This window comes from Sander lucioperca, chromosome 18 (assembly GCF_008315115.2).
Source record: "Sander lucioperca isolate FBNREF2018 chromosome 18, SLUC_FBN_1.2, whole genome shotgun sequence".
NCBI classification, from domain to species: Eukaryota; Metazoa; Chordata; class Actinopteri; order Perciformes; family Percidae; genus Sander; species Sander lucioperca.
In genome coordinates this window covers 31188098-31211630 of record NC_050190.1, presented here as the reverse complement: position 1 = coordinate 31211630, position 23533 = coordinate 31188098, and the positions used below count along the sequence as shown (strand labels likewise).

At 39.7% G+C, this 23533-nt stretch overlaps 1 protein-coding gene across 2 annotated transcripts; it reads left to right on the top strand.

Moving 5' to 3' along the window:
- The first annotated feature begins 1035 nt into the window (after window positions 1–1035).
- Window positions 1036–16403, top strand: kcnk5a (potassium channel, subfamily K, member 5a). 2 transcript variants are annotated; one of them, XR_004108798.2, is made up of 6 exons: window positions 1036–1548; window positions 10199–10310; window positions 10686–10852; window positions 10962–11130; window positions 11251–12264; window positions 16392–16403. XR_004108798.2 is itself a non-coding variant. In XM_031321340.2 (5 exons), exons 1-5 carry the CDS (start codon window positions 1363–1365, stop codon window positions 12198–12200), a joined length of 1584 nt encoding a protein of 527 aa, XP_031177200.1. In that variant the 5' UTR covers window positions 1036–1362; the 3' UTR covers window positions 12201–14378. The 2 variants fall into 2 exon arrangements, 1 of the variants encoding a protein (XP_031177200.1); XM_031321340.2 differs by lacking the exon at window positions 16392–16403 and having other exon boundaries at window positions 11251–14378.
- Window positions 16404–23533: the final 7130 nt, after the last annotated feature.

The window sequence follows — 23533 nt, the reverse complement described above, 5'->3', positions numbered from 1 at the left end:
GCTACTTTGATTCGCAGGAATGATAATAAACCATCACTAAAACACTAATCAATAATACTGTATGTGTTTCTTTATTTGATATTTGCTCCTCACATCAGCTAAAAGACTACAGAACGCATCACATAAGAAACCAATTGAGCAGTTGAGTTCTGGACGATGACACAGGTTTACCTTAGGTGCATGTCCTTCTACAACTAATCACCATCTTTCAACTCAACTTCTTCTTTTGCAAGTTTGCTCCATATTGATGAGCGCTATCTCACCAAACACCTTAAAGAGATATTAAGGTGGGTGGGGAATTTCTTGAAATGCCACTGTGATATTTACAGCATATATATAACACAGTATTGTACTGTCTGTGGTGACATTCTTTGAAGTTATGACATCAATTTGCAACTGTGTGCATATAAAGTCTCACAATGACTCACTATGACAGCAGGCAGATTAATTCTAATGAACAAAACCTACATGTTTTGCAGGGAGATGGAGATTCAGTGGCACTGCTAAACTCAATTTTGGCTCATTTACATAATAACAATAAACAACATAAATGAAAAAGAAATCTGGCTGGGGTTTTGAGGCTAGAAAAGCAATGCAATAAATACCAGATGGTGCCACAAAAACCTGATTTCATTAGCAGATATTAGACTTGTACTTGTATGCATTCATTTACACTATGGTCTGCTGAAGTAACAATGGTTGGGCTTAAAATTCTTAGACAAATTGGTTGCATTTAGGACTAAACAACTTAGTTTTGTACTTTTGTTTGTAGCAAATTCCTAAAAGTACTTTGGAAAAAAAGTGATAAACATATCAACTTTGTGGAATTAAAGTATATTAAATGTGTGGTCGGCTACAGTTTTACAAAAAAAAAAAAAATGGTTGAGACAGTGTTGTGTTGAACGTACTTTGGACTGTCACAGCTGTAAGTTTCACCTGTAACCAAAAAAAAAGAAAACGAAACAAACTTCATAGAGTAGGTGCCCCCCCCCCCTCTCCTTGCTTTGTTTCCTGGGCGGATCTTCGTTGCTCTTCTCCATTCCCCTGCTCAGAGTTCGGGCTTCAGCAAGCAGTATTTCTCTGGGTGCGCACGTGGAAACGAGAATACTATTGCAGCTGCGATTCCACGCGCGCTCAGCCCCGCTTTATGACTGCTTTTATCCTGTTACGTCTCGAGCCCAATGCTGCCAGCAGCGGCACGTTTCATGCATTTTTTAGACCTCTCGCGCGGAAGAAGAAACATTTCGTAAACGAAAAAGACTTGCTGAGAATGAGTCCCGCATAACTTCGGGTATTGTTGTCATCTACCCCCTCCTTTTTCCCCTGTCCCGCGCACTCCAAGTTGAGTCATTGTACATAAGTATGGTAGATAAAGGCCCCTTGTTGACTTCTGCCATTATTTTTTACCTGTCCATTGGGGCAGCAATTTTTCAAGTCCTGGAGGAGCCTAATTGGAAGCTGGCTGCAATGCAGTATAATGCCCAGAAGGATAAAATACTTGAGGACTATCCCTGTCTGACCAAGGATGATTTGGACAAAATATTAGAGGTATGGACACATTCTTAAACTGAATTTTATGTCTATTGACTTTGTGAAACACATTTTGTGAACCAGTCAAACGCTGCATGCCTTTATAGGCAGTCCAAAGTGAATAATCGAATCAATGTTAAAATATGGTATTGCTGCTGTTATTTCTGATTTGAAAGTGTTGACACATGAGGGGCTTAATAAGCCTCAGCTGATATGTAAGCTTTCTCCAAACACTAACGCAACTATCTTTGGTGGGGTCCTTGTGTCCATGCCTAAAGATGAGTATTGGCCTATTTTACTACCTGATGCAGTTAAGATGACATACAGTCTGTCTGGAGCAGTGATTATGATACTGGGTGTGTTGGGGGGCGATCTGTAACATCAGCCATTAAAAGCTGCAGGCCATGGTGTTCCATTGACACTTTCTTGTTAAAAAGGCAGTTCCTTAACCAGTAGTAAAGCTGGTGCCATTGACCTCTGGTATTACCGTCAGCACTAAATGCACAAGTTAATACTCCTGTGATGTCACAGGTGTTTTCCCCATGACATGTTGTTTGTTCAGTTCCTTGATATGTGGAGGGTTTATGACCTTGATTCTTTCTGTTGGGTGTTTGAGTATAACAAGAAGATATGATCTTAATATGTCAGCGGGAAGTCCTTCACTGTGAAGAAGAAGAGAGTGCAGAAAGAAGGCTTGATTTGTGTGTTTGCAGTGTAAACAGTAGCGTAACATACCATCTCAGAGGAATCCTTTTCTGCACTTGTAACACTGACAGTGGATTGTTTATGTCGAGACAAGGGAATCAGGCATTGTTCCAATGCCTATTTGTGTGTGTGTGTGTGTGTGTGTGTGTGTGTGTGTGTGTGTGTTTTTTTTTGTGGGGGGGGGTTGCACTTGCAAGTATAACCAGAAACATGTCTCAACCTGTCCCCTTTTTGGGCCCACATCAGTATTAGGGAGATTTATTATCCCACCATCCCCCCTTCTGCTTCCTTCTGCTTTTTGTGTTTGGGGGGGGGGGGGAATGAAAGGGATATGCACATGAACCTCCCCCCATTTGTAACATCTTTGTAACAACCAAATCCCCGCAGTGGCCAAATCTGCTTCTTAATGTATTCAGGCATATTATAGTTGAGATATTTTGGACATTTTCTTTTGGTAGTTGAACGTTGGTAGCTGAAAGAGCTGTGATTTGGTTGAACTTTGAGCGGCCGCTCGACTGAAACATTTCCTGCTTCTGTGTGCGCTTTCTGTGGGACAAAGGCCATATAATGTCATCTTTGGGGTTTCAAGGCACTTTCAAAGGATAATAAAAAAATTGCATGTTTTGACTTTTGAACCCTTTCCCCAGTCATGTGTCCTGTCATCTTATCATAATTCTAGATGTGTGGTTAACCACTTTTTTCCTCTGTTGGCGTTTGCCAAGACACCTGCTGCAAATGCTTTGGAAACAGTATATTAAAACGGATAAACATGCAGTATACCCTTAAGTTTCCTTTATCTACTTCATTTGTGTCAGGAGCAGAGGTTCTCTAAGGTTTCCATTGTGGAAACTTTGCAAAGCTTGTTAACAATTAAAATATAAAAGCAGGTTTAACAAGAGAAGGCGACACTCGTCTTGTAAAAAAAGCAAGTCTTCTCTGTTTTATTAACAAGGAGTTTACTATTAACCATAGGACCCTTGAAGTGGTCACGGTTTACAGATTGGATTTTATGGCCCATCAATGTTGGCTCTTGAGAAGCTGTTATAAAAGTTCAGTGAAGGGGGGTGGCTGCATGTTATCTCTACGGCAAATAAGAATTGAACACTCAAGAGTGTCCTGGTCGTAGCATGAAGTGTAAGCAGCGTGCACTGTGTTTCAGCGTTGCCCAAAAGAATTGTGGGCAATGGGTATAGACAGGATAAGAATGCATTATGAAGTTGACAGCATTGCTTTTACATGCATGTATGTATATCTCAGTCATTAAAGTAGTGCATGTTTTCATAGCTCCTTCTAATTTTCTCAGTTTTAGTCTTCGGTACTTGCAACATTACAGCCCCCAAAACTTTTACATTTAGCAATTATTTATACTCATTTAAAAAACAGCAATTCCAAATTCTATCTATCTTGGAATACTAGCTGCAGAGATTAAGCTGTAGATAACAATGAATGTTCTTTACTATAACTTGTCATTGTTTATGTAATTACTTAATTAATTAATTTATGCATGTAAATAGTAATTTCATGCCTCAAAAGTAGGGCTGCTTATCATCAATTTAATCGTTTAGTCCATGAAATTTAAAAATATTATGAAGAAATAGCATTCACAATTTCTTAAAGCCCACAGTGAGGACCTTAATCAGTTTGTCCAAAACCAGTCCAAAATATATTCTATTCAACTATACTGTTTACTGTCTATGACAAAGAATACTAGCAAATCCTCACATTTGAGTTGGTCTTGCATTACCAGATCTATCTCCACAGCACTGTGTCAGACTCAGCCCTCAATGATTTGGCTACACTGCCTTTCTATTCTGGGATAGGGGGAAAAAATTCTCTGACTTGTTTGTATTTCTTTAAACCAATCACAACCGTGGGTGACATTAAAGGTGCTGTAGGTAGGATTGCGAAGATCCAGGACTTGAACATCAACAACTTCTCAGTCCCTCCCATCTATATCATCTATATTCCTACCATAAACGTTGAACTCATACATGACATATCATTGGATATGCATAAAATTAGGGTTTGCCTTTTTTTTTTTTCTTAGTCTAGAGTTGACTGGTCAAGAGTTGACTGGAATGAGTCAAAACTGTGACCACTGATACAAACTTTAAATGTGCCTTTCCTCAGTGCAGCTTTGGTTTGCACTTGTTGCGTTTTGACTTGGCAGAGGAGCATCCCTTTTATTTATTTTTTGCATGATAGTCTCGTTACACATGACTTAAAGATTAAAGATTATGTTTGTGTAGCCAAACATGAAGTTTGCAAACACTGCTCAACACGCTGCTGTCACATGCATGAAGTGAAACATGGCCCCTCATCAGAATGAAAAAGCACAATGAAGAAGTGCTCTGTTTTCGGGGATAGCTGACTTTGTCATGTGCCTAGGTTGCTGTCTAGGGCCGCTGGCATGCAATAGCCAAGTCTTTCTTCCCCTTTTTAAAAGGAAGAGAAAAAGAAGAATTACACTGAAGTCATGGAAGGTAGCATTGTATTTTAAATGTTATCTCTTTATTCACCTTGTATGCTTAATTTGATTAATTTCATAGCCAGAGGGCTAGACGTGTCATATATTGCCAGTACAATGTGAGAATTAATTTACGTTAGCAAACCAATTGTAACCAACCTACACTGTTCTGGAGGATGACCTGGTTTAGCAATGATCCTGCAAAGTTTATCAGCCCAACAAAGAAACATGAGGAATAAATAAAAATGCCATATGTTGTGTTAATGAAGTAAGATTTTCAATCTCCTGCAGTATTAACAGCCGTGTTTAAAGCAGCCATTTACTAATCTGTACATGGTGTAATATGCTCTGCTCAACAAATGAAAGCTGTAAGAATCCTTTTACTGTCTGCCAATTTTCCAGCTTGCCTTTTTGTGTTTTTACCAAATAGAGAAAAAGCAGTAAAATGGGACATAAGTTGTCTGTACTTTGTGGGCCATAAGTGCATTAATTAGTATCAGTTTATTTATATTAATTTGTGAAGACAAGATTGGTTTGTCCATTGGAAAAAAGAAATCACACACCGGTGGATCTTTTGATTAGTGCGCACAGTGAAATCTCTGCATTGTTTCTAGAAAACACTTTGTTTGCAACCCATCCACTTTTGTATAGGAATTAATACGTACTGACATGGAAGAGCTTGAGTGACTTCATTGTTAGCAAGGCGGTCAGTCCTGCCCAGAAGCGAGCAGCTGTTGTGCTCATGTGCTGGAAGTGGAAAAATACCTAGGAGCTGGAGTGGTATGCTGGGCCATCTGTCCCGATAACAGTTGGAGTTTGTCATTGTGGTTTTTTTTACTTTCCTTTTGCTTATCAGAGTGAGCTAGTGGCAGATGCCTGCAGTTTGGCAATATTTTCAGTTCCACAAAAGTAAAAAAAAAAAAAAAAAAATCCTTTAGAGTGTGTATGCCACCACATCGTGATTTTAAAGTCAACTTAATGTATTTCATATCAAGCTTTTTTCACAACTTATGTGTAATCCTTTTATTATGAATGTCTGGCTTTAATGAGAGGCAAAGATTGTTTATAGCTTAACCGTTGATTTGTTTCAGTATAACCATATCCCAAAATATTTATGCTCAATGAGTAAATAAGTATTGCTGTAATTATTGGTTTGTTTCAGTAAATATCATAAACATCCAATCCAATAGAAAAAAAAAGGTCTTCAGAGATCTTGCAGAAATGTAAAAGACTGTTCCTGTTTCCACCCTGCATGCTTTTTCTCTGATGCTGTTTACTGCAGCTGACAGCTTAAAGGTTCTGGCACAATGTTTGGCATTTCTCACCATATTTACAGAAAATGGTTTGAAAAGGTTGCTCAGTGTAGGAGGCTGGGATTTTCATTGAGGTGTGTGTTGTATTTTGTGGCTGGACATATAGGGCAGTGCTGAGTTATTACACAGCTTTGGTGAATACTTGATTCTGATTACGGCATTCTAGGATCTTTTATTTCTGTATAGCAGAAAGCTGCTTTGGACACAGTTCTGATCATAGATTCTGGAGGACCATTTTTATTTGTTGTGTATTTGTTTGTACTTGTACTATACTTATATATACTTGTACTGTTATTTAACTTTTGTAAAAGCAAGGACATCTTGCTGCCATGTTGTTATATCTCAATAATGCAGTGTACCAACCACACTTGAGTGAGTCAGTGTTACGTTAATCATTAATGAGCTGAGGCAGTATTTAGTTTTGCTTTATTTAATACAGATATGTTCCCACCTGATTTCATTTTAATCAGGAGAGACAAGTGAATGAAGTAAAGGTCTTGGTAGAAGGTCTTTGGAACTTAGACTCTACAGGAAGATTTGGAATAGAGGAGTGTCTGCCCTGAGCAGCAGCAGAATAAATCCCCCCATGGAGTCCAGACACTGGTGGTGGGGGCTGAAGATTCTGATCAAGCTGATGGAGATGATGAATCTGCCAAAGACTGGTGGTGATGGGGAGGTTGTGGAGGTGCTTTGCCATTTGTGACAATTTGCACTGAAATTGCAGCTGACAGCAATATAGAACTAATTTTAAAAAAAGCCTAACAGCCGCGAACTTACCGCACACATAACAGCAGCACGAATGCACAGGCATGTACAGGCAGAGAGAGAATCCTATTTAAACAGAGGCAGCAGCAGAATGATAGGCTAACAATGTAGGTGTGTCGCTGAGCTATTGGATGGATGAGATCAACTGATGTGACCAGCTGATGAGAACAGCTGATACGATAATTGACAGTCACGGACAGGACAGCAAGGATTAATGAGAATGCAGATGTGTGATAAATAAATCTACAGGCCTAAGCATGCAAAGTATAGTCTATAGTCTTCCGGCTTCCTTAGTCAGGTGTGCCACATTGCAAAATGTAATTTTGGTGAACACCATTTGTAGAGATTTATAAATGCAAACATTCTTTTAACCAAAATTGCTGGGTTATTTTGTGTGTGGTTTTTTTTTTTTTTTTTCCCAGAACCAACTTGACATTTACAGAAGAAACATTGTTTTAGAGAAGCATCTTCTGCAAATGGTATTTCCTAAGCTCATGATAGGTTTTCCAAAACTGTGTTGGGGTCTATTAAGCTCTTTAAAAACTTCATCCAGTCAGTAATATCCATGTGGATAGCCTGATATATAGATGTCTAGTGGTCAGGCTTGTAAAAAAGCCAGTTTAACAACCTCCTCCTAAGCTGGTTTGGGCTCAGTATGACACAAAGTGTCTTTTATCTTTCTCCCCAGATGCTTGTGCCTTTTGACTTGTTCTCAGGGTTAATTGAGACCTGAGGTGACCATGAGTTGACCAGTAGTTGACTTTTTAACCTTTATAAGAACCTTGTTCATTGCAAAGTCTGTTCAGTCATGTTTGACTATCTTTAGTTAGCCTAGTTAGTTCTTTATTAGTACCTTTTTTGTAAGTCACAGATAACACACTGGTAGCAATACAGGATATTTCAAAATGTGCATTATCAGTGAATATGTTAACATCTAAAGTCTGCCTTTTTAAAGGTTATCTTTCTTATCCTATATGTGTGATATACATTGAGGGCATGGTGCTCACTCCTGTGATTTAGCTTGCACTCTGCCCTCATTGAATTCCTGTGAATCAGCGTTTTGTACAAAATCTTCAGCACTTTTTATACGGCAGACGGACTGTGAACATGTACCCTCATTAGGCTAGTATAAGGTGCAGAGCTAAGCACACACACACACACACACACACACACACACACACACACACACACACACACACACACACACACACACACACACACACGCACACCACAGAAATGACTCACAAACATAACATCTGTCACTTTTTCATAGCAAACAAACCTCAAACTATTACAGTCCTAGCTATTGGGGTACAATTTAATATTGGCTGCAACAGAGGAATAAATGAATGGTTGTTTTGGGGTTTTACCAAAAGTCTGTCATTGAAATTTCATGAATTTAAAATCTTTTTTTCATGATATAAACTTTGTCTCATCACTTTCCATTAGTACAAGCCACAGTGCTGGAAACCTACAGTACTGTGATGCCCTTTGTCTGTGGGCAGATTTGAAGAATGAACATGCATGTTTATCAAGTTACCAGAGTAACCTGCTTTTGGTTTGATACATTCTGCTGTGGTGTCTCTTCTTGTTCCAGTAGTGTTTTCATCATTTGTACAAAAGATTGTGTGAGAGGAACATTTTGATGTTAAAAAAATACATTGCACAGATTACAATTGATTGTCTGTCTTTCCTTTTGTATGTTAGATGTAGCCGATTCTACACCGATTGTTGCGTAAATATAGCCCAACATTTTCTTTTTTTCTTTTTACAGGTAAACTGTCATATCTACATGACTGTAGTGCTACCTGGTTCATTAAGTCAACAGGGATATGCAGTTGTGGAGTATCAAAGGTTTCTGTAATCAGCTTAAGCAAATAAGATTTTAGCCTGAACATGGCCCATAACAAGGTTAACCCATGCATATAAATGTAACCAGATATTACAGATGCTGTGGGCTCAAGAGGACTGTCAAATGTAAAAGGGCGTGAAGGAGGTTTTTCCTCTTTAATTTCTAGTCATGGTTCGAACACAAACTCGGTCATCGCTGCTGTCATCCTAAAGCCCAACGGAGAAACTCTGTTGTTTCAGCAGACAAAAGAATTGCCTCCCCTTGTGCTGGTAATTACAGAGTAGAACTGTCACAGACCGGTTATTATTAAAGAACCAAGCATCTTCCAGGGCTTTAGGGCTTATATGAATTTTGCCAACCCCTGCATATTTTCCCCCTAAAAGCATATTTGGAAAAAGAAGAACTTTGCTGTGGGGGGTAGAGCATTGTCCCACCACACATGGCTGGGTGTTTGCGAATACCCCACAGGGGGAATCTAGTTTCTGTACTCTGCACACATGTGGCTGGGAATGATTGATTAAGCATTTTCTGTCTCCTTTCGAAGTCAACACTGAAAGTTCCTTGCAAGAGTGATCTGATGTATCCCATGATATAGGTGGTTAGAGACAAATATTGCCTGTGGATTGAGCACAAAAAAGTCTATATCGACGACGTTTCATTTCCGGGATTGCTAAGGTGCCGTCGGAAATTCCGCCGAATGTTCCTCATTTTCGGCTGGATGTCCCTCACCTTCCGCTTTCTTTGTGTTGGCATTCTAAACTCCGGTCGATTTATGAAGACTATGGTTAACTGCTCCTCAGATCTCTGCCGTGTAAATCCAGACAGCTAGCTAGACTATCTGTCCAATCTGAGTTTTCTCTCGCACGATTAAAACAATTTTTGAACGTGCACGTTCCACCAAAACAAGTTCCTTCCCAAAGCTATTTTGCAGAGGTACTGTCATAGCGTCCTGCACTTAGCGCCGCCCAAGATGATTGTGATTGGTTTAAAGAAATGCCAATAAACAAGAGCACATTTTTCTCCCATCCCGGAATGCTGTGTGGACTAACCAGACCTGGCTCTGCAGCGCTGTGGAGGAAGGTCTGGCAATGCGAGACTAAGCACAAAATAATACCTTTTGTCTTGAAGAATTTATCGTATTGTGTATATTAAGGGCAACTTTGGATCTTGAAAAAGAAAAACAAACAGAGCAACCACTGAAGAACCCTAGTAAGCTTTTAATCCATGCATCTTCATGGTATTATGAAACAGCTGTTTAGACCTTCCTGTTTCTCTACCAATATAAGCAGTGGTCGGAACTATGAAGCCCACATGGCGGCGGTGATTCTCCAGGGTGCCTGAGTATCATTTCAGCTCTCCGGTACCACTGGAGATACCATCGACATATCACAGGAAGGATGTGGTGGAAGACATGGAGCTTACACACAAGCAAACTTCCTGCCTTCTTTTCTCTTCTTTTTTTATAACTGCCAATTGATAGAATCCATTTGTTCGGCCTCCATTAATTTCTCTCTTTAAGTTGAATTCAAGCCTATGTACTCAATTGTGTTTCTTCTTTGTCCTTAGGCGGTGTCTGATGCTGCAGGCCAAGGGATCACTATAACTGGCAGCAAGACCTTCAACAACTGGAACTGGCCAAATGCTGTTATTTTTGCCGCCACTGTTATCACCACTATCGGTAAGTACTTTTGTAAATTCAACAGTGACAAATCTAGCTATGATGGGGGGAAAAAGGCTTTTTTTGTCAGACCTTACTTGAATGTTTAAGAGAAAATGAGACAGTAATGTTACAGTCAAGCAGACTTTTAGAACTAGTTTACTTTGTTCCATTGGGACAAACTTGAATGCAGCCAACTACTGGATGTTTTGCCAAAGTGTGTATAAATCAAATGTACAGGACACATATAAGATGGACTTGGATTAAGACAACCCGTATTGGGGGTATGGTTTTGTTAATTCCCTTGTCCTCTTGTTAAGCCATGCTAAAAAGACATAAATAGGTGTACATGGTTAACACATCCTTACCCTAACCACTCACTTTCACTTTTTAAAGGATATGGGAACATTGCCCCTAAAACGTCAGCAGGCCGTGTATTTTGCATCCTTTACGGTCTGTTTGGGGTGCCTTTATGTCTTACCTGGATCAGTGAGCTAGGAAAGTTCTTCGGTGGCAGGGCCAAGCACATGGGCCAGTATCTAACCAAGAAAGGATTTTCACTGGTAGGTTGATATAAGCTTTTATTCCACTTCTGGAAGAAGTACTTGCATCTCTCTGTGGTATCACAAAACCTGCACCTGAATTAATGTTTGTTTTCTGTTTGTTTTCCAGAGAAAGGCTCAATTTACCTGCACAGCTGTATTTCTTCTCTGGGGTGTGCTGGTCCATTTAGTCCTTCCTCCTTTTGTATTTATGTCCCAAGAGGGTTGGACATATATTGAAGGCTTGTACTTCTCATTTGTCACCTTGACCACGATTGGTTTTGGGGACTTGGTAGCAGGTAAGCTGAGAAATAAATTAGAAATAAACAAATCACAACGTTTTGATTGAACCAATCAAAGTAAACCAGGCCAGCATTTTGGAATTAAATGACCCTTGATTATTTTATTTGTCCTTGCAGGTGTGGAACCAAATAAAGAATACCCAACTCTGTACCGTTACTTTGTGGAAGTGTGGATTTATCTGGGGTTGGCCTGGCTTTCTTTGTTTTTCAACTGGAAAGTGCGGATGGTGATTGAGGCCCACAAGGCACTGAAGAAACGCCGGAAGCTGCGCAAGCTATCTCTTGATGAGCTCCGGCACTACAAAGAGACTCAGAAAGCCGCCCTTCGTTTGCCACCCACTCCTAATGACGTCAACATCTTCAGCTTCCTGTCCAAGAAGCAGGAAGGCTACAATGACTTGATTAAGCAGATTGGCACCAAAAAAGATGACAGAAGTAACAGCGGTAGTGCCAACACCATTAATAACTCCAAAGAGATTGGTCGTTCCAAGAGTTGCAATGACGCTCCCGTGTTTAATGGTCACACAATCCTTAGTCTGGACCATTCACCACGCCAAAAGAGACGCTATAGTTTAAGTGAGCGTGTCACTGTTGCTTTTTCAAAGTCTAAGAACTACCTCCTGGGCTCAGACAGCGGTTTGCTGCTAACAGAGGACCAAGTAGAGGGTGACCTAGAACTTGACCAGGGCCAAATGTATGAGAACCAGCTTGACAAGGACGTTGACCTAGAGAATGGAGGGGTGGGAGATTGTGGAGCAGGTGGTCGAAGGACATGGGACTCTAAGGAGTACCATCCCCTAACATTCCAAAATGCAAACATTACTTTTATAGACGAGGAGAACTTTCTTGGCAATAACTTGGAAGAGGAGGATGATGATGATGATGATGATGATTCTAAATTAAAACTATCCATTACTACATGTGATGAAAACATTGAAACAAACTCCAAGGAGGAGCAGAGTTCTGAATCTGAAGGGTCTGTGTTCACTAGTGACGGATCAGAACACAGCCACTCCTATGAGAAACTTGTAGAGGAATATGCAAAGGAAGAAAATACAGAATGTTGAGATATCAGTCTTAACTATGTAAAGTTGTCACATCTGCGTGGTCCTCTGTTGTTGTTAGTTCTTGGTTGACATTGAAGTATATGTATTCTAATGTGAATTGTTTGAATGAACATCAGAAGTCCCATTGCACTTTTGGAGGTCTGATAATGAAAGACTGCAAAACCAAGATAAAATTTCAAATGAATGCTCTGCTCATAGCTGAGAAATGAAAATCTACATCATGTTGACTATTTAAGAGGTGAGCTATCTATAAAGTCTTGAAACATCTTCATGAAAATAGACTACAGAGCATGACCTACAACCCCATGAGTATTTAACATCTGCTCTATTTATATCTTTTTATATGGTTTGAGAAATTATATGCCACACATTTATTGTAATGTCGAAACTAAGAACTATTTACCATGAGTGCATTTTTTTCTATTCATAGGCTGATAAGTTATATGTGGGAATGTATTTGATCTCCTTAGTTTTTTTTATGCATATTCACCATATTGGTGTTTTTATATTTATTAAAATGAAGGACAGTAGCTTTTATTCAATGGCTACATGGGTGTATGTCTCCCATTGCACAATTCCACCAAATGAGGACAGTTCAGAGTCCATTTCTGTGCAGACTGTATTTTTTAAAACCTGAGCCAAACATTTATCCTTAAAGAAAATGAAGGTGGTTAAGGGCCAAATCTCCTCCTTTTTTGTTATTTCACTTGTTTTTTATGTGAAGTCCTTAACTTGTTGTGTCTGAGATTTCTGTTTTATTTTGACTAAAAGCAATATAATTGTGACTGCACTAGAGGTTATCAGCGATGCATAGCCACATCTGGATGTCTAGAACCAGCTGAGAGTAAACTTGAAAATGCTTAACTTTATGAACAGAGAAGCATTTACAGCAAATCTTAATATCCTGCCAGACAGACACTCTAAGATTTGTTTGCCTTTATTTTTTTTCCCTTTTAATTTTGATCTGCTTTGGAGATGATCCTCCCATTGTGACATACATTAGATGCCTCAGAATACCCTCAAATTGTTAGAGTAAACACGGTCTTTATTGTTTTGCTGCTGACAGCATGTCAAATGTCATTCTGTGGCTTCTGGCAGCGCATAATGAGAACAAAACTTTTACCGCAACAGTATTCTCACTTTTTGTCTCTTTAGCACCCTTTCACTTCATTTTATTTGGCATGTAAATATTGGCTAAAAGCCCATCATTAGACCCAACCACAGCTCTGCTCAGGACATGGCCTTGCTGCTCATGTTTGCTTTTGGGGGCTCGCACTGGTATGAAAGACTGAAGTACCGCTTATGACAGCCATTCAAGGTTAACTTGTAACGGATCAATGCTCTCTTGACACATGTTTCAGCCATGAGACACAGAAACGGCAGTATTGGTGCTCTGTTGTTCCCCCTTGTTTCATGTGAACACAAAACTGTAAAGTCGAGGGACCAAAATATAATGTCCAGTGCTTCTCACAGTCTCGCTTTTAAAAGGGCCCTTTGTTACCCTGCTTACCCGCTGCCTTTTGCACACATTAACTTGCACAAAAAAACTTGAAATAGTATTACGGTGAATAGTAAGATGGCAGTGTCAGATAGAGCTACTTTGAATTTAGAACGCCTTATTCAAGCCAGTTGGATAATATACTGTAAATATAGTCCAATATTTGTAGCTCTTTTTGTGAACACATGGACCACACCATCTGTACTACTAAATCTGCCTTACATCTGACTGCTATCAGGTGAAAATGCCTTAAATCTTTCACACTGGGTGTTTTGATTGTATTGCAGGGCCACCACATTATTCTGTGCCCATATTTTCTCTCTCTCTCTCTCTCTCTCTCTCTCTCTCTCTCTCTCTCTCTCTCTCTCTCTCTCTCTCTCTCTCTCTCTCTCATATATTTTCACTGGTTTTCCTTATTGTGGTAGTTCAGCATTGTTCCACAGCCATGGTACTTGTCCGGACTGATTTTCAAGCTTGTCTCTAAATTATTGACCAAGAACAGGTTCGGCTGGGTTAACCCATTTACCCAAGCTTTTCTCTTAATGTTGATTCATTGTTTTAAAACTCCAGTAAAATTTTGTTTTTAGGCGTCTTTTTTATGATTTTAAATTATTCATGTTTAAAAGTTTGCATGTGAATTCCGAACAAAATGTATATTTCATGTAAATAAACGTTTAATAAAACTTTGACTTTTTGTGATCATTACATTACATTAAAGGGGCACTCCAATGATTTCACACCTGAAGTTCAGTTATAGCCTTGATCATACTTAAGTACAGACGCGGACTTGCATATAGCAGACGCGCTTCTATACTACAGTGTGGGGGTCTGCATATACAGACACGTTCCACATATGCACACTAGACAACATGATGCTGACCTTTTGACAGCAAGAAGAGCACCTTTGTATTTGTCTGAGCATGAAAAAGAGAATATATAGGACCAAGGATAGCGAATACAGTGCACAGGTCTGTATGATTTAGAGATGTTTATGTATCACTTCACTCAGGCTTCTCCTTTAGTATTACAGATGTATTCTAGGCTCTTGTTGCACAGTCAAATCTGTATTACTGAATTTTACTTTCAACAGCATTAGAGTTAATTCAAAATGCAAGTGTACCGTACTGTAATAGAAACACTTGCACAACACATTTAAACACAAGTATACAGTCCTCATTCAGTGTCAAGTTCTTGTACAAAATTTGCTTGGTGTATTAAAGTAACTATATGTAACTTTTAAATGTTTCTGAAACTGTGTAGTTTTTCATCTAATGATCATGAATGACCTGTAACAGCAAACGAGACTAACAGTGAAAAGAAAGCTAGTTTTATAGTTTTTATTAATGCCTTTTCCCAGGTCCGATTTTTTTTCCTGCGAAGTCACAAAACGATCGATTATTCTGACGGGTCATAGATTTTGGTTTAAAACCGGAAAAGCCTTTGTTAGTGAGTGTGCAGGTAAAAGGTAGCAGGAGATGTCTTTATGTAGGCCTAATTGTATTTCAATTTTATTTTAGAAGTTATCTGTTGTAGTTATGGCTAATATTGGGGCAGGGCCATCCCAGAAAAAAAAGAAATTAAATGAAGAACAACTACAATCTAAAAGTGAGTGTGACGGGCGAAAACCCGAGTCAATCTAGTTTGGGCTTTCAAAATATGGAGACAATTATGGGATTGTAAATGATTCAAAACCGACCCGCAATTGGCCCTCATGTATGTAATATATCTATTTCATTCATAAAATAACTTTACAGTGCGAGACGTGGTTGTAAGTCAGTAGCCAACATTAAATTACGCCCCCCCCTTCCATTTAGCGCACGTTTTTATTTCTTTTCAGTCTGTGTTTGTGTTGGCCTACCTTTTTCTTTTTGTCCCCATGTACTTGTGTAAAGCGTCTTTGGGTTTCATGAAAGGCGCTATATAAATCTAAGTTGTTATTATTATTATTACGTTGGTTGCTACAACAAAATCTTGCTAATGCTTTTGCTTGTGACACAGTGACAGTGACACCCGGTTTAGCTCACGAGACATCCAAAGTAGGCTAAGTTACCGTATGCAACCCTTGAAATGCAACGATGCATCTGTAACTTCTTCTCTTATTGTAAATGAATGATTTTCTATCTGAGCAAAACATTCATCGCAATTATATGACCTCCTGGTAACGCTAACTCAGTAATACAGTGGGTAATAAAGCATCGTAAAGAAAAGACCAGATCAAATGTGGTAAAAACACTAGCACTTTTGTCCAAAGCCGCCACTACAATCACAAACTGAAAGTTACAAATAGCCACTAAAAAGTGGCTATTTGTAACGTTCAGTTTGTGTTGATATGTTGATATTGTGTTGCTATTGTCATAGTGACACCTGACCTTGCTCATTATGCACACAAACTTCAAGGTCATGCTGTCAGACAAGTGAGCAACAATTCAAAAGGAGCAGAAAGCAAAAGATATGCAAACCAAGCCATAATAACAATGCTGAAAAGCTATAAATAAAGCTAAAATAGATAAGAATTATGAGTAATATTCTACACAAAAAGGGTGATTTTTTGCACAGTATCATGTGCTGGTGTTTGTTAGAGTATCAGTTAATGATTGGAACGTGGGTGATTTTTAAGGAGTCAATGGAGCCAGGCTGTTGACATATCCTGATCTGCCAAAAAGACATGAGATTAGCGTGTGCATAACAGTCAGTTGTGGTTGTTGCCACAGGCTAAAAGTGAATGCCTGAATGGATTCAGCAGAAAAACCTTTCCAGGTTCCACCATGAGTGACAAATTTACCCCTGTCAACATTAACGTTTTACATGCATTTAGAAAAATATGAAATCGGACAGCAACACATTGATCTTTTGTATAACTTTCTGAAATACCCGCATGATGTTTTGCTTCTCATGCATCTTTACAGTTTAAGAATCTGCAATGGAGACATATTTCCTTGCACTTCCACCATTAATGTTTCACTAGAATGGGTGGTGTTAGAGAACGTTCGCCCTTATAAAGGTTAACTTAACTGATGATGGTTACTGAACCAAACTAAAGAGAGGGCTCACTGTGAAAATGTGCTGAGCCTGATGGAAACCATAATGCCTCCTGTTACTGTGGGATTCCAGGAACAACATAAATCAACCCTCTTTCATATCTTTAAGTTCCTCTTGTGCATGATTCATCATAAAGCACAATGTAGTCACCCTCTCTCAGGATCCTAGTGGCCTGAGGGTAGATGCTCCTCCTTAGCCTCTCAGTGCTGGCCTGGTGTTCCGGTACCTTTAATCCCACCTCAACAGGGAGAAAAGGCTGTTACCCGGGTGGTTTGGATCTTTAATGATTCTCTGAGCCTTTTTCTTGCAGCGCCCTCAGGTAAAAATCCTTTAGACAAGGTAGAGCACCGCCTATGGTATGTTCAGCCGAACAAACCACTCTCTGCAAGACCTTGCGGTCCTGTTCGGTGCTGTTTCCAGGCAGGGATTTTCCCCATCAGGAGGCTCTCGATGATGCAGGAGTAGAAATTGCTCAGTATTTGAGGGGATACCCGGACTTTCCTCAGGCGTCTGAGCTGAAATAGTCTTTATCTTGCCTTTCTTGCCACTGAGTCAGTACTGTATGCAGCGCCCAGGTCAGCAGAGCAAGTGCGGACCAGGGGGCATGTATGGCGAGTCTCATTATCAAAAACCAATTAAATTGGAATTTCGGAGATGCCTCAGGACAGTGACATTTGGCCTTTGACTAGTCTATACAATAGTATACTTGTTTTATGGTTGTGAATCCCCTCATGCTCATTATGCAGTAACCTAAAATTTTACACGTCAGCAGTGATGATTTTGTATGGTTGGGAATTTTAAAAGAAAGATTAGATGTGGACAACAGATGGAGGAGACGGTTGCTCATCTGATATAATATGCCTTCTTTCAGTTTGTAGACTTCTTCCATACTGATAGGATCCAGAAACTTGCACCAAAACCACACTAAATGATAAAAACCTTGCAGTAAAATTGAGCAGGAACTGGCTACATATTGTTACGGAACACAGAAAAGTTTACTGCAGAGTTCAGAGAACAGATTGTATTTGTCATAAAAGAGTTACCACATGACAGTTTGATCTTTGGATCTATATTACTGTCTTAACTGTCTTAAAGCTATTCCTGAGGTTATACAGAACTGGGTTCCACACATAATACATTTTAAACATCTGGATATGCTGATTGCAACATACTGTATATAAAAACAGAAACATTTCTGTAAGATGCATATTAAAAAGTGGATCATGAGCAAAAGTAGAACTTTTTCCATGCAAGCTTTCAGTTTCAAAGAATCAATAAATGTAGTTTGGGGAAGTTCCCTTAGACCGTGATTTAGTTTTATGGTATACAGTTACGGTCGTATAATGTACTCTTCCCAGCAGCCGTGTTAACTACCAGCTATTTATATTTTTTTTAAAAAGTAGGTTAAATCAACAACATGTACATGTAAGAATGCAAAAGGACTATGATTTCCACCAGATGTAAAAAAGCAGAGCGGAAAATGAACCCTTTGTGCGATGAGCTGCTGAAATTTTACACAGATATGTTGAATGTCATAACATAACCAGCCACCATGGGCCAAAGCAAACTAATTATTTTGTTCTTTTATAGTCAAAACTACTTTGAATGTGTTTAAACTTTTCGTTAAATATGACACTAAATGTATCCCACTCAACATCTAATTCCATAAGTTTAAGACAAGAAGCCTAATATTGCACTCTCAGTGACCTGTAGGTTTTCAGACTGCGTAGGCGTATGTTGGAGAGTCAGATTATGCAAGGAGTGCTGAAACCAGCCTCCGTCTTTCACACTGCACTACTTCCTTCAAAGTTTGTGTTTCCCAGATGTAGAGTGTACTTGTGAAGAGATTACAGCAAGGCAGTGTTCAAAGCTGGTTGGCAAACACACTTAAAGTGCCCATATTATGAAAAAAACACTTTTTCTGGGATTTGAGGTGTTATGTTGTGTCTCTGGTGCTTCCACACACATACAAACTTTGAAAAAAATCCATCCATGCTGTTTAGAGTGAGATATGGTTTCTGAATGTGTCCTGCCTTCAGTCTCTGGGTGAGCTGTTCAAAATCGGCACGGCTTGTGACGTCAAAAGCCGAAACGAGCTGGCTAACCGCAACCATTAGCTAGTTAGTTAGTTAGCATGCTAACGCTAATGCTAACGCTAGCATGCTACCTCGTTCTCAATAGCAAAGCACTGCTACAACACACACAAGTTCACCATAATCTACAAAAGAACTACTTACATGTGCGCCCTCATTTAGAAGTCTCCCAGCTAATCCTGCCTTGTAACTGACCGAAGTTGTAGAAACAGCCTTTCTTTTACTGTCTATGGAGCTAGCTAGCTGACATGATCTACATCTGAGCTACTGCACATGTGCAGTGCAATCAAAGATAGTACAGAAGAAGAAGAAGAAAAGAGGTCTCACTCTGTAGCTAAAACAGAGACCAGCTGAAAAGAGGATCTGCAGCAGTGAGAGAGAGCACTGCAGTACAACACAAATATGGTGTTTTTTGAAAATTAAACCATGTAAACCTATTCTGGTACAACCTTAAAATACAATTATGAACCTGAAAATGAGCATAATATGGCTGCTTTAAAGTTAGAACGTACTGCAAACAAAACGCTTTAATATAGGTCGTTATTGTGTCTCACATACCAATAAAATAAATTATTCTCTTCCTAATTTAATTTATTTTAATTCTCCCAAAAGAAATCTCAAAGGCGTCATATGACGTACACATGACTCAATTGTGTCCTTGAATAGCTATCCAGAAACAAGCAACATAAACAAGTCCTCACAGTGCCCAAGGTCTGATAGAGTGACTCACTCAGGGTGTCTGAATAAATCAATACCATCTCCCTTTGTGTATCAACAACACGTCCATCCTGGGACAGAATGATGCCAGTTCACTTCCTTCTCAACAAAGGAAGAGGGGGAACCAGATGGAGGGTTGTTTCTGTGGAGTGTAAAATGGCCAACGCAACAACAGCTCAATAAGCAATGGCACAGGACCTCTCTGACACCCAATTGTTTCCTGAGTTTCTGTGTCCGGCCTTCCAGACCGGAAACTTTTGGGCACCCCCCCAGAGATGAGTTTGTATTTGTGTGTTTATGTGTGCATGTGCTGCACTGTACGTTTGTGTTTGTGTTTTGGATGTGAGAGCTAGGTGGGATTCTTAGTAAGGATACAGGAAGTGCATTGGCAAAATGCCCTTTGCTTTTTAAAGAGCGTAGCAAAGGACGGGAAACAAAGACACTGAGCAGTGTTGAACAATGCCAATAACAGCTGGTCATGTTGACCACAGACAACCACCACCAGGAAATGATGTAGTAACCTTGACCTCTGACCCCACGAGACTCTACCAATGTAATACTCTATGCGGGGTCAAGTGAGTCCAACAGTCACAAACTACTTTGAAAGAACTAAATGTTTCAGCCCTAGGAACATTCACACCGAACCTTTAAGTTCACCTCTAGTATCTAGGGCAACAAGATGGTGTAAATATAAAGGCTATGTCCTGTTTACTGTAGCCACTTAGCCAGTAAGGGACCGTTCAGTATTTATGGAATGGACCATAGGGGAGGGTCATGTCTTTTTATTCTTTGTTGAGGGGAGGGTCATCCAATTTGTTTTAGTCTGGGGGGGGGGGTGTCACCCAACTGTTGTATTCATGAGAACAGCAACATTTCAAAGTGGCTTGTTTGGTGCATATTTATCCATGTAGCTCCATGTAGCTTTCTCAGTCTTGGCCCCTATCGCTAGCAGATGGGTCCCTCCCTGTTTAGTCAGCCAGACAATTTGAACTGTAGCTTTAGAGACCGTGGGATTTCCCAAACTGAATAAACCCTAGCTCCATCATGTTGTAACTAAGACATCTGATGAAAAAGTAATCTTTCATTAGCATGATTGCCGTACTGTCTAGTTCAAAAACATCCAAAACACCGTACGAAAACATAACGGACCAGACGCAAGCTTTTATTTTGAAAAGTCAAGGCTTGCAGACTGCACCAAGCCGGGAGGGCATGCATGAGACAGGAGGTCCCCAGGCTGCAGCCATACCCGACTCAAATATCCTTTCGGTCCCAGTGATATTATATATATATATATATATATATATATATATATATATATATATATATATATATATATATAGTTTTGGATAATGTTCAGCTTTGGCAGCTTTACCTATATGCTAAAATATACAATGACTGAGGAAGCCTAGTGACGAGTCCATAGCAACCAATGTTGAATTTTTTATTACCCATTGTGCTTTACTGAATGGGCTCAATGTTTTATTGTTGTTTTATTTCATGTGAATACTGGTTTACTAGAGGAGTAACTTAGTATTTGAAGTAATGCAGTAATGCAGGAAGTGTGCATTTAGTTTCCATGCTTATTGTGTTTCCACGGCGTTAGTGAGTAAATCTACTGAAATGGCCACCATAACAGAGGTGTGTGATGCATAAGATGAGAATGCAGAGGTTTAGTCACATATGTTATGGCAGTAAAAAAACAATGGCTATCTGAATGTCTTTGCCAAGTGCAAACCAGTATAGAAGGCATCAATAAGTTGTTGGGGAGGGTCATCATTTTGGAGAGTCATCCAAAATGTATTGCTGGTGAAGGGAAGGTCAGGTCTATTTTGACTAAAGATCCCAAAACTCCTCCTGTGGCCCCTGAAATAAATAACGAACAGTCCCTAAGTAGGATCACTTCAAGAAAAAATATTCCCTTAAACACCTTCTGGCAATGTTTGTTTTGTTTTATAGTGGAGTATATTTAGGGACCGAGCACCGGCAGCGGCGAAGGTCCTATTGAAACTGAAGGAATTATTATTACGGCAAATGAATTGGCTTTTTGGGGGGCTTAAGATATTCAAAAACTCACCAAAATTGGTGGTCGCATCAAGTCTGGTGAACATTTACGTATTTTAAAGGTTTCGGGAATAGGCGCACAAAAATGGCTCGCTAGCGCCCCTTACAAAGTTAGAAAAATTGAGCCTGTACAGTATGTTTAACGTAGACTCACGAAACTTGGTACAGATATGTAACATGTCAAGACAAAAAACGTCATTGGAACTATACCCTAAACCCAACAGGAAGTCCGCCATTTTGATTTCAATGTTCGAAATTAGTGTGATTTTGGCCATTTCCACATGTCGTACTTTAACGAACTCCTCCTAGAGATTTCATCCGATCAACTTCAAATTTGGTCTGTACCATTGTAAGACGTTAAAGATGAAAAGTTGTTAAAAGAAAAACTTTTCGTCATAAGGCGGGGCCGTGGCGGGGCAGCCATTTTGTGCGTTTCGCCATTGAAACAGGAAGTGGGTGTAACTCAAGTGTACATTGTCCAATTGGCACGAAACTTTTCAGGATTCATAAGACTCTAACTCTGACGACATTTACACAACACAATTGACTCAAAGTCATAGCGCCCCCTAGTGGCAACAGGAAGTAGGCCTAAAAGTCAAGGTGCTATACTTTAACGAACTCCTCCTAGAGATTTCATCGGGCGGACTTCAAATTTGGTCTGTACCATCTCAACACCTTAAAGATGAAAAGTTATTAAAAAAAACTTTTCGTCAAACGGTGTGGGCGTGGTGTGGCGGCCATTTTGAGCGTTTAGCGATGAACAAAGAAATTGTTGTAACTTGAGTGTACGTTGTCGTATCTGCCCGAAATTTCTCAAGATTAACAAGGGTCCAGGTCTGAGGACATCTACAGGCCAATATTTATTTTTGGACATAGCGCCCCCCGCTGGCAACAGGAAATGCGCCTTATATGACAAACATCATCCGATTTACATGAAACTTATAATGTGTGGTCGACATGTGATACTGAGCTGCCCCATATACTTTAACCATGCCCACTTACTCAGACCACACCCCCTTTCATAACATTTGAATCATTTAAGGTAGACCCTTGTGTGAGGTGTCATTGAACTCAGCAGAGACTTCCTTCTTCATTGGTGGTTTGCCCCCCACCCCCATGCTTAAGCCACGCCCCCTTTCATAAATGCTGACCAGCCACGCCACGCCCCTTTCACAGCTAATGAACTGTATGACGTAGAGTCTTGTGTGAGGTATCGTTGAACTCAGCAGGGAGTTCCCTTTTCATTGGTGACGATTTGCAGTGTCTGAGTGCCACGCAAATGCACGGTCACAAGGAGCGGCGTCCGCCAGTAACCCGACACGCGCAGATGCGCGAGGGCCCGCCCATCGCTGCTTGCAGCTTTAATATTATGTTTTTTTTTAAATTTTTTAAAATTTATTTATTTAACCTTTATTTAACCAGGTAGGCCGTTGAGAACAGGTTCTCATTTGCAACGGTGAGCTGGCCAAGAAAAGCGTAGGCGTGCAAGACAACAAATAGTTTCACATTCAATACAAGTAGTTTCACATTCAGTACAGTAAAAGAACACAGAATACAATATGCTACATAAAGTGCAGAAAAAGTGGGCAGTTACAAATGCCGGCATATAGTGAGGTGCAAGTAAGTCGATGGATGCAATATACATGAACAGAGAGTCTATATCACTGCTGAGATGGTGTAAAGAGTCGATGGTGTAAAGAGTCAGTAAACAGTTAGACTAGTGGTCTAGTTAGTGAGATCAGTTATAACACAATGTATATGAATAGACAGTCTAGATAAATGCTGAGGTGTAGTGAAGAGTCAATCTACAGTTAGTGCAAGTTGCGGTCTATTAAAGTGATGTAGATCAGTAATAACACAGTAAGCAGTAATCAGTCTATATAAATGCTGAATGTAGAGAAGAGACAATATACAATTAGTGCAAA

Coding starts and splice junctions, on each gene's coding strand:
- kcnk5a (XM_031321340.2), top strand. CDS start 1,363: ATGGTAGATAAAGGCCCCTTGTTGACTTCTGCCATTATTTTTTACCTG. Junction 10,311..10,685: donor CACTGTTATCACCACTATCG/GTAAGTACTTTT, acceptor CACTTTTTAAAG/GATATGGGAACATTGCCCCT. Junction 11,131..11,250: donor TTTTGGGGACTTGGTAGCAG/GTAAGCTGAGAA, acceptor TTGTCCTTGCAG/GTGTGGAACCAAATAAAGAA.